This window comes from Glossina fuscipes, unplaced genomic scaffold (assembly GCF_014805625.2).
Source record: "Glossina fuscipes isolate IAEA_lab_2018 unplaced genomic scaffold, Yale_Gfus_2 28, whole genome shotgun sequence".
NCBI classification, from domain to species: Eukaryota; Metazoa; Arthropoda; class Insecta; order Diptera; family Glossinidae; genus Glossina; species Glossina fuscipes.
The window spans coordinates 10,392,822-10,409,654 of NW_023998423.1; the positions used below are offsets into that span (position 1 = coordinate 10,392,822).

Sequence of the window (16,833 nt, forward strand, 5' to 3'; positions counted from 1 at the left end):
TTTTTCTTAGGAGTTTGTGAAATGAAATATTTTGTTGGCCAAAGGATCTCAATATGTGTACACATCTTCCGTTCACTGTCATTTCGGCTAGCGTCACTTAACATACACATGATAAATTCACTAAACGATCTGATTTGCATCCTGAATATGGCATTGACGACTAATAACCTCGGGACATGTAAATTATTTCCCTTTGCTTGGGGAAGGTACAAAAGTACGAAACTCTTCAATTAAATTTCATAATGACACACCAGAGGTTAGCAGTGCAGTAAATCTTTCTTAATTTGCCGAAATGTTTCCTTTTAGCGTTTTGTCTATTAAATTTCGCAATAAATGTGTTTAGACTTCGAATTACACAATTTCGCTTTTACTTTTACATACAAGACCTGAAGAGCTCCCCATGTGCCCAACTGTCGCATTGTTGCATTATTTTATGACCGCATTCAACAACGGCTCTCTTGTATCAAAGTCGTCAGTTTAAAGTCGTAATTTTTTTATGTTTTCCTATTTTGTACGTTTTGTAGTTGAGAATCGCTTACTTCGCTTCTTATACCCATGACCGTCGGATGAGGTGTATATTCATTTTGTCAAAACATTTGCAACGCCCAGAAAGAAGCATCAGAGACACCACAAAGTGTATATATTCCTTATCAGCATCAAATTCTAAATCAATTTAAGCATGTCCGTCCGTCCCTCTGAGTAATATCTATTGTAAACATATTCCTGGCTGCAAAAAAATGAAGCTGTAAGACTTAAGATTTGACAGAAACTTAGGAAGTTCTTACACGCGGATTGGTATTGAAAATGACCCAAATCCGCCAAAGGACACCCCCACAGCGCCATATAAACTGAAAACACCTGGGGAATGAAAAATTGGTTGTTTGCTCATTACTCATAAGCTACAGTAAATAAATGTGCAAAACGCATTGAGCGGATATTCCAAAGACCAAATATGTAACATTTGTGTACAAACTTTGATCACGGCTGCCCAAGACTATAGTGCCTCAAGATTTAATTTGTTCTTCAATAGCTTTATAAGACGCAGAAACAAGCTTGAAAAACCTCATAAAGTGTAGCAATTCTTGATTAGTTTCAAATTTGGCCGCTAAACATGTCCGTCTGTCCTTTTGTCCATCTATCTGTCTGGGTAATTGTGTACCATTTATGCTAAGCATTATCCTGCTAGCGAAAATGCAGGCATCGTTTACAAATTTGGCAAAGAATTTGGGCGCGACTTTGAACTTTTCCACACTTAAAGAGCAGATCCTTACAACACCCATACCCGATAGAAACTTTTATTTTTAAAATAGAAAATATCAGCCACGTCCACTCAATATAATAGAGTATGAAAATTAAGTTCTTTGCCTTTTGTGTAGTCTTTTTTAGGACAACAGTGATGGGTATAAAAGATTCGTTGATTACCGAATATAAATTTCTTGCTTGTTTCTTGTTGGTTTGTTTCATTGTTACGTTGTACATTTTCATATCGCATTTTAATGGCTAGTGACCACCAGACTTCATTACATTACCGCTCAAGCTGTCACTATTCCCAATTAAACTCTTTTTACGGAACACGAGTTTTTAATAAAATAAAATAAATTGTTTATTTAAAGAGACAAACGAAGAGATACATAAACAGAACAATTTTTTTTATTAAAGAAAAAGGTGCAACAAAGCGTGAAACAAAGTTGTTTCTTTGTTAACTGAGTAGATAGATAGTTGCATGTTTTCATTATTATAAAATATTTCTTTAAATATAATCTAATTGACGATTCTTTCTTCTTCCAGTTTGTCGTAGCATTTTGATTATTCAGATGATAGTGAATCAGACCGACAATTTGCTTTACCTCTTTCACTCTTCAAAATTGGCCGAATCAATTCAAATATTATTTATAAAGCACTAGGATCTAAAGCTTTCGGCTTTTATTAAAAACTCTACCGCCCTTGAGATTTGAACCCACGACCACTGGAGTTGCTAGTCGAGACTTTTGCATACTCGGCCACTCAGGCGGATCAATTCAAATAAAACTTAAGTTGCTTAGGTTTTTTTAACAACTTTTTTACTAGGTTTTGAATCCCATTTGCGAAAGAATGTTGTCTTGTTTTTTCCAAGTGCGTAATGCGACGAAGGATAGGTAGTGTTTTTTTTTTTATATACTGTTTGTAAGAAATAATACTAACACTATGCTAATCTTACCCCAGTACAAATATAAAATCTGTTTTGGCACTATATACTAACAAAAGTGCAAAGAAGGATGTGTGTATCACCTTGGGTACATTCAAACTCGCTTTTGTACGGTCTTTTCTTGTGCACTTAAGGTTTCCCTATGTATTATTAGATATACTAGTGCTACTGTTGTAATAGTCAGCAACAACACCAGCTAAGAGCCTTAAAAAATAGGGATTATTCGCCATCTTTTTTGAATAAAATAAAAGATGGCAGAATAGCAATACTCCGGGGAACTATTTAAAGAAAAATTGCTTTGGAAAAATTTTCTCTGAAGACGATTCAGCTCAAGGCACTCTTCAAATTATAAAAGAAACCAAACCATCCAAACCTACATTCCTACAGTTAGGGAATGACGTCGAATATCGTGGAAATATTGATTTTCGTTTGATTGGCAAGTATTTAAATGAAAATATTTAATATTCAAACAAAGCCGCTTTCTACTCATACAAAATATTTATACAATAATTTATCGATGATATCCTAACGACTATTGTTCCAAAGATAAGGGCATTTAAAATTTCAAGTTGCCATATATTGCTATACAATTAAAAGTCAAAAACTCAAATTCCTTGACTCTCTTAAATGTCGCAAGTCCTCTATATTGCTTTCAACCCATGCTCGACTGTTTAGCTAATAATCCAAAATATGGTTACCTCTTAAATTCGTTAAAATTCAATAAGTATGTCTATCAATACAATGTTTATGCTGACACATCATATAAACATAACATTTTGCCGCTTACGACTCTACAATAAGAAATACTTTCACGGACAACCTTCACTTCTATTGCTCAGCTATTAATAATAGCCTTAATATTGACTGGCAAAGAATTTCGTATTTTTACATTGTTTATAAAAAGCAATCTTGACATTGTTAACAATCTGTGGTACGCGCACGTTTGGATTTGACGCTTGAAGCCTATTGTGCAAACGTTACGCAACACAATTGTGTATGATATATAAATAATTCGGCGAAATCTTTTACTTCTTCTTGAAGAATCCGAAATACAATTTTTTATACAAAATTTTAGGACCTTTACTTCTATATGCAAAAATACTAAATCTATCCATTTTTATGCCCATCGCCGAAGGATGAGGGATATATTCATTTTGTCAAAACGCTTGTAACGCTCAGAGGGAAGCTTGTGTAAATACATTCCTGATCAGCACGAAATTCGAAGTGAATGTAAGGACATCCTTCTGACTGTCTGTGTAATGCCCGTTGCAAAAATGAAGCTATCGACTTTGAATTTGGCAGAAACGTTGGCTGGTAACTAGTTTTTCACAGTAATGACCGTGAGACCGGTTGAATTCAATCAGTTTTCGCTAGCGTCCTAGGCTACGTCAGCGTATCCAGTTTTATTAAAATATCTTACAACTTTCGACTCGCAAGTTGAGTAGACATATTCGAGAGTAGACATATTCGAGAGTCAAATTGATATATAATCGCATAATAAAAAATAGGTCCCTTCACGCCTCGCATTCATTCCCATAAATTTAATGTGGTATAAGCTTTACTATGTCGTCCTGTATAGATTTTAACGCAAACACCGAGACATACTTTTGAAATTTTCATACTTTTGCAAGGACGGACATAAAGCGATTTTTTCAAGACGTCTGCAACACTCAAAAGTAGATTTCAGAAATGCTATAAAGCAAACATATTGTTAATCTGCACCAAATTCTGAGTCGATCTGGACGTGTCTGTCCGTGCGTCCACATAAAGGTAAAGTATTCGACGGCAAAATTCATCAAAGGGCCACTCTACGGTACAGTGCATAACCCAATAGCACCTTTCTTTTCGCAACGCAAAAAAACCCACACGTACAATCCTTTGGATAGTTCTACATTAACTGGAGTGGAATAATGAAATCTTCCAAGTCCACTTGATATTAGAGAACGGAAATTTCGTATTTTCTCTTTTTCCTTTCAAAAAAAAAATTTGTTTTGTTTTTTAAGATAAAAATGGTGGATAAAAAGATTCGATCAGAATTGAATGTAAATTTCTTACTTATTTCTTGTAATAAACCCAATATGTCGCCTGCTATGGGTATAGTAATAAAGAAATATTTTAAATGTAATTTATTTCCATATTTCCATATTTCCATATTTAACCTTTAATCTTTATATCCCACGATATTCACGTTTGCATCTTGTAAACCAAAATAGTAAAATGATCCTATATTTCGCATAAATTCAACAGAAAAGTTAGTGATATCATAAATTCATTCATGTGCAATGAAGTGTAAGTGTTGAAGTGCCAAACATAATATTGGGCTGCGTGCACTTTCCTATCGAAAAACGTGTACGAACACGTACAAAGGAAACGAACGAACGAACAAACGAAAGAATGAATGAACGAACGAACGAATAAACGAGAACAAACAAAACAACAAATGTGCAGTAAAAGATTAAAAAAAAAAAAAAAGAAGAAAAATGTGGTAACAAAATGAAAATGATTTTCATTGGGGTGCAAGTTTATACGGCATAAATATCGAAATGTACACAAAGAGATGGCTTAAGGAAACTTATGTCTTATAATAGCAAACAGTAAAATACCAGAAAATCCCAATATATGCATTTCTTCCTTTTTGCTTTTGGCTCTGAAGGTCCAAGCTCTAAGTAGAAAATAATTGCCCAATGGTTTTGGGTAGAGTTTGTTTCTTTTTCTTTTTTTTTTTTTTTTCTTTTGTTTTCATGAAAAGTCTGTAAAAATTTAATTGAAAAGAAAACCCACAATAAAAAGCAAAAACCATAAGAATAACATAAAGGAATGTATTTATCCTTTTCTCATAGGTATCATTCTTCTCCACTAGTCCTGAGTTAAGCAATAAGCAACGTTTCGAATATTTTTCACGTACCATACCATCAGATCATTACCAAGTAAAGGCTATGGTTGAAATTGTTAAACGTTTGGGTTGGAGTTATGTTTCCATAATCTATGAGGAAAGCAATTACGGTATTAAGGTAAGTGATACTTAAAATGATTGCAATTTAACCGCTTTATTTATGCTTGTTTTCAGATACACTAAAGCGATTTTTTAACTTTGTTTGAACACTTTTAAAATTTGGAAATGCCGCTTATTGGCATTTGCTGGCATGAAGTTTATTATTTCGATTCTCGAAGAGCTCAGATCGAAATGATTTTAAATATTTTTCAGTTGATTTCTTAGAACTTTTCAAGATCACATACGTAGCTTACGCTACTTGCCATAAAGGGCATATAAGTTTGTCGGAATGTATGCAATACCTAGATAGATTCAAAGTAGGCTCATCCGTTATTAGGCCAATCGATTAGATTCCTTGGACGATTTGTGCATATTTGAATGTCTGTCTGCCGATCTGATGTTCGCCCATCCGAACTTTCCAGGTACTTTGCTGACGTTTAATAAACTATTTCAAGTCACAGGATCACTCTCATGGAAAATAACGGATAGTTGTTTGAAAGCGATCCAATTATCGAGTCTTTTTCGCACTTCTACATATGACCACTTCTCATATAAAGTTCTTTTCAAACATTATACATAACATAAATTTTCAAAAAAACGATACTTGGGCAATCTGAGTGAATATAAAAGATTTGGATTGAATGAGATCATTTTCGCAAGCTTTCCCGTCGTTCTTACAACAAGTGAACCTTTACAGAGCAACAAGATCTAATTTTTAGTATTTTGTAATGAAACTTGCTATTAGATAGTAATATCATAAAAAGAAAAAGGATATACTTTTCCAAATTTTGGGTTACATCGATTTATTTCTTAGATTCCTTCCCCTATTCTAACAGATAACCTGTTTTATGGCAGTAGAGTACATACTTTGACGCTTTGTCATGAAGATAGGTAAAGGTTTGTATTAGCGAAGACCTGTAGGGTATCTAGGAGTCGACCTTGTCCGGTGACAACGTTTTAACTTTTATTTAAACTCGACTTTTTTGAGAGAATCGCAACTAGTTTTACTATTTTCTTCGAACACATGCTAGACGGATTTTAAATTTCCGGACGGGAGGGCTGTGGTCTATATTTTCACAATATTTCAGCGGAATATCCAAAGTAAGCTGTGAATCGCATTTCCTTTCGTTGCCATAATTTCGCCAATTGCTGTGAACGATGTTTCAACAAGAATGTCCCACTTTCGTTCGCCTCTTTTGAAATTATTTCGTGAGATTAACTTTATTACATCTCCTTAGATACTTCGTCTTATCGTCATATGCAATTTGTTTCATCATCGTTTCTGAATAATATTTTCTCTCTCGCTCTGGCAAGTGAAGGCATTTGTAAAGCTCTAGCAGAGCGAATAATTCAACCAATTTTCAAAAATTTTCATAACCATGAGGAATAAAAAAAATATCGCCGTCTTTTGTGTTGCTTACCTTTCGCTCTCACAAACTAGCTGTCTATCCGCTCAATTAGATATCTCTAAACTACGACACAGTGTTTTTTAAAACATACTTCGTCCTGGAGTTTCCTTAACACACAGATGTACACATGTACATGCTTTCAAGATTCATAAGAAGTAAGTGACGGAGGCAAATAATTACGATGTAGTTGGCAGACCCTCCGCTCTTTCAATAGCTACAGCCCACCACTTTTACTCATGCACAAATACGATTCGTTTCTGCTTGTAAGCCGTGTTTTTTTACGAAAACTTTTTTAATTACATAGATTTACCAAACTGCACGACCATTAAACAGATTTAAAAATTTCTGAATGAAAAGTTTTATGAAATAAAACGAAAATTGCTTTTAATGTCAATGTCAGTAACACAGAAAAAAAAAAGAAGCGATTAAAACGATAGAATCCATTGGAACAATATTTGTATATAAAGGCAGCAAATTGATTAAAAATATTTAATAAAAACAATTGTTAAACATTTCTAAATGAATGAATGAATGAATGAACGAAATGAATTCAATTGAAAGTATTGCGCTTTTTTTTCTGTCTCTTGATAGGTTAAACGGAATGAATTCTTAAGCAGAGTCATTTCAATTCGTTATTCAATTTTCTTTTTCACTTGTAGGCCTTTGAGGAATTGGAAGAATTACTTGCTCGCCATAGTGTTTGTATTGCTGTTAAAGAAAAGCTGGTAAAAGATTCTGGTGTCGCCGAAGAGATTGCCTACGACAACATCGTACAGAAGCTGCTGACGAAACCGCGAGCACGTGGTAAGTAGAAGCCATGTATACTCAGTGGCAAGAAAATTGATGTAAGACATAAAGAAATAGAAAGAACGTACAAAACCATGAAAGAAAAGCTACGAATATACACTTATGGCAAAATATTTTTATTTCTGGCTATAGAAAGATTTTGTTTTAATTAAAACACTTGTATCATCAACTGTTAAAGTTTTTTCATATCACATACAAAGTTGTTCTCTTACTAATACGAATTTTTCATTTCTTATAAACGCGAAAGCAAACCGCGTTTGTCTTTGCGTTAAGTAATGGGCATGAAGAGCATTATAAAGTATGTAATAGAGTTGAGTAACCGTCACCACAGGTGGATGTTCACTTTTTTAAATTGCAAAAAAAGGAAAATTCTTTTTCCTTCACAATTTCTGCACAATTTTTTGAATGCACATAAAAGCCATACTTGTCGGCTGCAAATTGTGATACTAACAAAAAAAGTCAATCTTTTATTGGAAACGGTGTTGGGGTGTTTTCAAAGGCACTGCATTCTCTCAAAGAGAGAAAAATTTTGCATTTCATTGATTTTTTAACCCATTGAATGCAGTAGACGCCCAAACCTAAGGATATTAAAACGCATTGTACCCATTGTTATTAATCCGCTTGAGCAGCAGAATAAGTACCATGGCTATCAAGTCAGTTTTTGTGGAGTCAAATCTCAAAGTACAGTAGAGCTTTCTTTGATCGCAGCTATAGTGGGTGTGCTCAATCGGTAAAGGCATACACTTACTGATCTGGGCACGCATTCACTATGCTGCGACCACCTCCTCCCTATATCTTTGTTTCCCTCGCTTCCCGCTGATCGTCTCCGTGTCACACGAAGAGGAGATCTCGCCGGAGAAACTGCTCCTATTGAAAAAAGAAAAAATTAGGTTTACGCAAAGGAAAGCCTTTTCCTAAATACGTTACCATGTTAGCTCACAGTCCAGCAGATACATCTACGATTCTGTCAAAGACTGTAAGGAAGACATTATACGAATTGAAGCTCGATTTGCTATCTTGGCCAACATATTTTCCCGATTTGGGTGTCAGTGCCTATCTATGTGCAAATCTCGAAACCATGCGTCAAGTAAAAAGATTTGGATCAAATGGTGCTGAATCTGAGCCGTAATTCGATGGTGTTGACACGAATCGTTTTATGAAAAAGTCATCGGAATGTTAGAAAATCAATGGATTGATTGTATAACTCTTGAATGTAAGATAAAGACGAATTTTGCTAAAAAAATATTTTTCTTGCTTATTACCAGAAATTATTGGCATTGGATTTATTGCATTCTTGTCAAGCGTAAGATCTCCCTGGGCTCATTTCGCTAGTTGTTGTAAAGAAAACTATAATATAAGATTTTAATTTTTAGTTGATGACTCTAGATGAAGGTTAAACTATGCACCTTGCAGTTCAGGGCAACTAATGATTTAAAAATCAGGAACTAGAGAAGTGTCAACAGCTGTCAACAAATACATTACCCGTAGATGAAAGTTTGTTTCTAACAGTTTGCTTTGATATAAATCTGGTGCATATATATCTTATTTGTTAATTGCCTTCACGCCTACAATTAGTAAAATATCTAGCAAGAGGTGGCGGATATGCATAATTCGCTCTAAGATGAATATTTGTGAGTTGTTTCTGTAACCAATGGCCACCAATAATAGCGTTTACATAAAATTCCTTTTTATAAATAGATTTATATATATATATATGTATATGTGCGTATGTTATGAAAGAATTTGCTTTTTTAGAATCTACTAAACAAAAATTTTATATTATGTCGACAGCACAAGGCCTGTGTAAATTATATAAATTATATAACTTACTTGGTTCAACAATTTCATTAACGTATCGTAAAAATGGCTTATTATTTTTTAAATTTTCTTCTTGTTAAAAAATCTACATTACGATCCACTAGAGTGGCCGCCTGCCATGAGGAAAAAAGTGATGCTACACCCACGTAATCTGCTCGCAACAGTCATCTCAATTACCATCTCCTATAAAATTCATTAGAATCTGCATTCAAATGGCGAACAAGAATGGAAAATGTCAGCTCTTCTGAAAGAAGATCATGAATGCACGCAAACAAATGCAGTTTAGTTGAATTACGTAGTAGCACTCTTGCTAGATATGCTTGATAAGCTTGTATGTATTCCATTGATAATGAGTTTTCAATAAAATTTCTATAACGAACTATGCAAAAAGAAAAAAAAAAGAAGCAAAGGAATAAAAAAGGAAATGCTGTCAACACTCCGTTGAAAATTCTGGGAATTAAAAAAGGGGAAAATGTAAAAATAAGTAAAACATCTTGACAGTGAAACTTAGGAACTATTTGATGCGTATAGTTTAGTATAAGCAACATGCTAAGCTATAGCACGTCCTCCAATGGACAGCTGGACGTCGGTTTTTCCTTTTATGCTCGATAAAATTTGTTTGTTTTTAATGTGTTCGTTCTTTCTTACTAATCGCTACTTGCAGTTAGAGTAGATCGCATACATTATGCTATTTCTCATCTTAAATGAACCACAGCTGCTTTAAAACTTGTTAAATTTCCTAATTGAAAAAATATAGCATGAGTGGGACTGTAAACCAAATGGGAATTTTGCATCGATGGAAAAAAGTTTTCGTCGTTATATTAACGCAAAAACGAATGCATGAATAAAAAATTAATGTCATGCCATGGGATTTAAAGGCAATATTTTTTTCACAATTTTTCCATCCCACATCCGATTAAATGCATTAAATATGTTCAATGTTTACATTTGAAAGCAAAAAAAAAAAAAAAAAAAAAAAAAAAATGTACGAAACTATCTCCATTAATGTACAATACCCATAGCAAAAAAAAAAAAATGTTCACCAGAGCATTAGGTGTCACGCGTAATATATCTATACATCGTATGCCATAAGAACGAATTTGTTTTTTCTTTTTTTTACCTAGCAAGCGGATAACATTGCACAAATCCAAACGGCAGCACAAACTATACTCGAGTTTCCACAAGAGAAGCACAAAACGAAATTGTGTCTTATTGAAATTAATGCATCCATTAATCCATTTATAAATTAGAGCTAAACGAGCGCCCACGTAAATTATAAGATCGAAAGTCGCTTTAAATTGATCATTTAAAGGGTAGCGCTGTCCCACAAATCCGAAATTCAATTTCTCGATTTTATGTAAGAAACAGATTTCAAGTATTGTTATCTTTCTCTCTGTGCATGTACAAAAAGAATTCACCCTTGTAGTTATTTGAGTTATAGAACCTCCTTGTCCTCATATATGGACTTAAGCAGAGTATGGCATCGAACATAGTCCGAAAACACTTACCTTTGACCACATCTATCAAAAGTTGGCTGTAAAATCGTTAAAAGTTAACCAAAAAAAAAAAAAAAAAAAAATGCCACACACACATACATACATGGTTACAGAATGTTCCGAAGCTATGGTTGAAATTTTAAGAAAACGAGAATTGGAAGTGCTGCAAAAGTGAGCACCCGATTGAGGCTTTAGGCAGTGACGGTTCTAAATAGATTGGAAAAGTGATTTCGATTTTTGCGAGTCACACAAAAAGTTCAGTCCTGCGTCAAAAACTGTTGACGACGTAAAAATTCCTCTCTATCTAAGCTGGACTAGTACGTAACTAATATTCCAAAGGCTCTTGCAAGGCAATTTCTTTTATCAAATAAAATGATTTTGAGACGGCTATCTGTCAGCCTATGTCTATCCACGTTCTTTAGTTGCCTAGAGCTGTATCCCGCAATTTTTACGATATTTTGATGAGATTTGTAGCACAGACTTACTTTGGCCCAAGGGCGAATGCTTCGGATCGATCCGCCTGCTCCCCATATAACGCCCTAGTCTGAAAAAAATTTCAATTTTCAAAATTCCTCTCCCTTCTGCCCGTCGTAGTGGTATTCTAATAGGATTTTCGTAATACCTAATCTTTCCGCACCACACAAACCAATACATAAATACTCTTAATCTACAGTGCGTGTCCAAAATGGTGATCGTTAATTATTTTATATACTCTGCAAAAAAAGACATTGAAGAAGGCACTCAAGAGGCAGCATCACACTTTAAATGGATCTGAGAATTTTTAAATCGATATCTGTTTCATTCCTTCAGCGGTTGTATAATATGTTTCTTATTACTTCTCTCAAATATTCTGCTTATTGTACGCTCCGATCTTCAAACTTGGTAAATCATTTTCAAACATACATTTTTGGTTGCCTAGAGCTATCCTTACGATCGCGGGCGTACAAAGAAAAGACGATGGTAGGACAGGCAGACCAGATCGTTGCAAAAGCCTTGTCCTCATTACGAATAGATTGTTATGAAAACACTAAGTGACATGAGACTGCCATATGCAAGTGACGATTGTTGACAAAGATTAACAACAATTAGCAGAATATTCCACGAAAAACAAAAGGTCACAGTAAGGTGACTCGCTTGTAAAAACCAGAATATTTGCTAAAGGCAAAGTCAATCGAGTTAAAAGAGTTGAAATCTAATGATCAAACGAACAAGACCAGAAGAATCATCGCAAAATTTAAGTTTCAATAAATTATTTACCAATTCACCTCCCAAGAATTGTCAAGACAATCTACGTCAACCCAGAAAATTGTCAACAGCACGAATTTCATCACAAAAGAATTCGTATAAATACATGAAACAGGAAGGGCAGCGTAGATGAAGGACATTTTACATTGCAAGGACAGCACACCAAAGTTCTTCTACTCATCTACCTGGCATATACGAAATGCAGAACTAAATGCTTTTCAGCGAAATTTATGTTGAACTTTTGCAATTTTCCGAAAATTTTATGCCACGTTACAATTTAAGATCTGTATAAATGTCGCCTTTCTGACAGTTTTCTGAGAACACTCCTCCCCAATGGAAATCTAGTCACTTATTTATATATATATATATATATATATATATATATATCAGGTGTGTTTGACGCGCTTTTGAAATACGACATTTGCGAGTCACTGAGAAAAGGCTTTGCTTTGATAACTATACGTCGCTACAAAGTTTTTCGCATTTTCTGGCAATATTCTATTTCCACTCGACTGCTCAGTTAACATCAACTTTTTCATTGCAATTTCGTAATTTAACTGGCTTTCGCATCATGAAATGTTGGATTCAAAATTTTAAAACGAGCAAGTAAAAACATTGTAGTCGAGCAAGGCCGACCATTAAATATCCTACACCACATTGCGTAACATAATTCTTACTTTTATTCTAGAGCACAAAAATTATATCTTAGGCGTATTTATGGGAAAGCGGTTGCGAAACGTAACTAATGTAGTACAAGCTTAATCCTTAGATAGGGCAGAATCCAAAAATTGGCCTAGCTGGTCCAAATTTTCTAGAGTTTATTTTTGTATGAAATGACTATTTTGAGTCAATTTTCGTCACCACATTTTAAAAGTTGAACTTTTCTGCTCTACTAAGGACCAATTTTCGTGAAACGGATAGTATCCAAAAAGTAGATCGAGATGTACCAAATTATACCTTTTTGTCACATAAACTTCAGTTTATGTTTTATGAAATGAGGTTCAAAAATTCCTCCAGCCGGTCCAAAGTTTTCATAGCAATTAAGAATGCCGAAACACTACTACTTAAGCCCTTTTGGCGAGAAATTTTGAAAATTACAATTTTTTCCCACATCATTTTTCAAAATAAGGCGTTATATGGGGAGTGGTCGAAAAAGTGCACCAAACTGAATCATTTTGAATAGAGTTCGTCTTTGAGTCAAAACATGTGACTGTACCAAATTTCGTCGAAATATCTCAAAAATTGCAATCTGGACCTTGAATACAAACTTACGTGGACAGACGGACAGACAGACTTAGATCAATAAAGATTATGATTCTGAATCGATACCTATGATGGTGCCGGTCTGCGTGTTACACACGACATCACTAACTTAATATACCCTGTGCCACAAATACTTTGAGTCACAGTACAAAGTTGTAGTAGCTTGAACGCATGTTTACATGGACAGATATCGGACGGACAAGCAGGCTTAAAACAATTTAGATTGTGATTCTGAATCGATCGGTATAAAAAAAGGTGGTCCTGCCCATTTGTGTTTATGTTACATACATCCGCACTAACTTAATATAACCTCTATGACAAGTGGGGGGAGGGAAACATTTCGCTTTTGTTTCTTCGCTATATACGTACTCTGTAGCCAATGTAAATTAACAAACAAAGTAGAAACAGAAATAATTGAGAAATTTTAATATCACCTGGATTTTCCAAAACGCTGTATAATATTGAGTTTATAAACTCAAGGGATACAATTTCGGCAGAAGATGAGCAATTAAAATTAGTAGCAAGTCTTTATCGTTTTAAATGGCGAATGAGTAATGAGTAAGATAAGCAATCTTGTAAGATTTGTTAATCTTGATATTTCTAAAAATATTAAGAGAATTAAAAGTTTACGAGCAGTAGAGCATTTAACTGAGATGGAAAGCCTAAAAATGCACAAATATATATCTAATCTATTGATTACACATTAAGTATTATTTTTCCTTTTTACCAAGGAAAAAGAAAACCACGACTACATTTTTATCATCTCAAGTGCAAAGTGATGGTTATAAAAACTCATTCATAAGCTATTGTGGCTTAAAATTCATATATATCGACGTTAACGTTAACTTTTACTCTGGAAGGGTGGCAACGCAAACCACTAGAAAAGGAGAAATTATCATAAATTTTCATTAAAATGCTTATAAAATGTCAACTATGTCATATAAGCAAAGGGATTCAAGCAACAATTTACAGCTTGCTATCTAAGGGAAACACGAGCAGTAAAATGTTGATCCCAATCTGTAAAGTAAAAAACAAATCAACCATAAAACATATTCTACTGACCTTGGACTTACAATGAAATTACGTTCGCAGACTATTTTGAATGGAAAAGAGAAAAGAAAATAAAAATAAAAAAAGAGAAAAACAGGACAAACACATTTTCCAAGCCATCACATAAAATCATTACAAGACTTATATAAACTAAAACCTAGTAAAATGGTTATGTGTAAAGTTTCAATATTTACGAGCTCGTCATCTTCGTATATATATACATATCAAACACATTTAACAGCCTGTACACTTAAATGGATGAAATTAGAAAAAAATCTATTATTAGAAGAGAAATTCCTAGCAAAAGTTTCATTCCAGTCTCTACTAACGACGTATGTAATTCATATGTCGTCTGTTTTCCTAATAAGATTTCATGTACAGTGTATGCAGGTAAGTATACGCTATGTAAGCCAGAGATGGGGTAGTTTCAGAAAACCAAGTCTAATACATCTTTGCGGATACAAACTAGTTAACATTCTTTGCCATGACTGGCTGCAAGTCAAATATATGGGGATAACGTAAATCTTTCATATTTTCTGCGGGCTTCTTATTCTTGCAATTACATTGCGCTTCTTTTCATACCCATCACGTTTTATCAAAACGTTTGCATCGCTCAGAGGGAAGCTTTAGAGGCCGTACAAAGTGTATGATCAGCGTGTAATTCTGAATTGACTAAACCATTGTTTGTCCGTCTGTGTGTCTGTGTGGTGTTGTTTGTCGCATAAATAATACTATCGTCTTCAAATTTAGCAGAAACATTGAAAGTTCTTACACACAGGTTGGTATTGAAAATGAGTCAAATCGATTGAGGCTCACGTGTGCAGTACACGTGTACTTACTCATAAGCTATAGCAGATAAATGTAAAAAAATTTGAACGCATATTCGATGGGTGATGCTGTAGTACCTGTATGACAATGAAACAAAATTGATCATGTCTACTCAATATTGCAGTATATCAATATTTAATTTTTTTGTTCAATACCTTTATAAGGCGCAGAAACAAGCTTCAAAAGCCCCATAAACTATATAAATTCTTGTTCAGTTTCGAACTTTGAATGCACCCAAGCATGTCCGCCTGTTCGTCTGTCCATTTCTCCGTCTGCCTAAGTGTTTAGTCTCTGCGGTAAACATTCTCCCCCGTAGCGAAAATGTAGAGATCGCCTACAAGTTTGCAAAAGAATGTGGAATGTGATGTTCGTTGTGTGAATGTGTGTTTCGTTGCTTTAATTTTTAACAAAATGTAAAATATTTCTTTTTAAATAAATTTGTCGATCTACTGAAAAATATTCCTTAAAAATAATATAAAGAATATCGTAAATAATCATCATCATGTACAGTAATATTTGATTTCAGTTGTATTGTCGTCACGCAGACTCCCTACTTTACTTTTACCATCTGCTTGAGATTGATCCTTTTAAAAGAGAACAAGAGCAAATGGTAAGATATCAGACAGGCAGGAAGAGAAAGGATTGACGGAGAAGGTACCAACCAGACATGCGAACAAGCAGAGCGACCAACGGACAAACAGATGGACAGAAACCTCGTAGAATTAGGAAATTATCCTGAAAAAAACACTAAGAAGATGAGAAAATCGATTTAAATGAAAATGATTGTAAAGCTATTGTTATAATAGAAGTTGAACCCATCTCCAGTTTTTCTAGATATGGCAAACATCCGCATAAACTTAATGTAAAGTGAAGTACACTAATGTTAGGGTAGAGTATAAAAACCGCAACACATGACATCAATTATCTCGGCATCCTGATTGGTATCGATGCGAAGACTAGCTTAGAAGTTTACTAAGGCCTTTCAAAACTATATATAATAGTAGTCGTTGTTACCTCAACCTGTTCAATTAAAAACAAATTACTTAAGCTTTCCAAATTTTTATATTATATCTCATAGTGTATAGTGTACATATGAGATTTTATTACTTTTTCAAAAATTGTTAAAAGTAATTGCTTACATTTACATTTTTAATTAAAATACCTCATTTTAATTATGTTATATATCACTTATAAAGTGTTATATGCTGCTGTAATATGAACTATAAAATTTCCCATTAATTTCACTTGAACACATATCCCCCTGCAATTATTATATACCAACTGCCGTTTTGGCCCAATTTGTACGCTTACGGAAAACTTTATAATTTGTCTTTAAACTGCAAACACACACACTGCTCTCGGTCTTAATGGCATGAAAAGTTTTTTTAGCAAACGCACAAAACACCTGCTATTTTACCTATAAAAAATATTTTTGCACAAATTAATTTAAAACTGAAATAAAAAAAAAAAAAACAAATAAAAAAACAATGATATTAGCACATTTTTGTTCCTCTCCTCCTAACAAAAATGCAATTAATTGCAATCATAAAGAATTTTTTAAGGATTTTTTGCAACATATTTGTAATGCGTTATGTGCTTGTAAGAGGAAATAATTTTCATTGTTAAATTATTTTAATTTCTTTAACGAAAACTTTTTCTAAATATTTGCTTTCTCTCTCTCTCTCTCTCTCTTTCTCTCTCTCTCTCTCTCTCTCTCTCTCTCTCTCTCTCTCTCTCTCT

At 34.0% G+C, this 16,833-nt stretch overlaps 1 protein-coding gene across 1 annotated transcript in view; it reads left to right on the top strand.

Moving 5' to 3' along the window:
- LOC119636335 overlaps window positions 1-16,833 on the top strand; it is a 225,947-nt gene that overhangs the window by 182,743 nt on the left and 26,371 nt on the right. Inside the window, exons 8-9 of the mRNA XM_038031637.1 lie at window positions 5,026-5,196; window positions 7,246-7,390. Of these exons, the coding sequence (XP_037887565.1) occupies window positions 5,026-5,196; window positions 7,246-7,390 (316 nt within the window). The remainder of the gene's footprint in view (window positions 1-5,025; window positions 5,197-7,245; window positions 7,391-16,833) is intronic.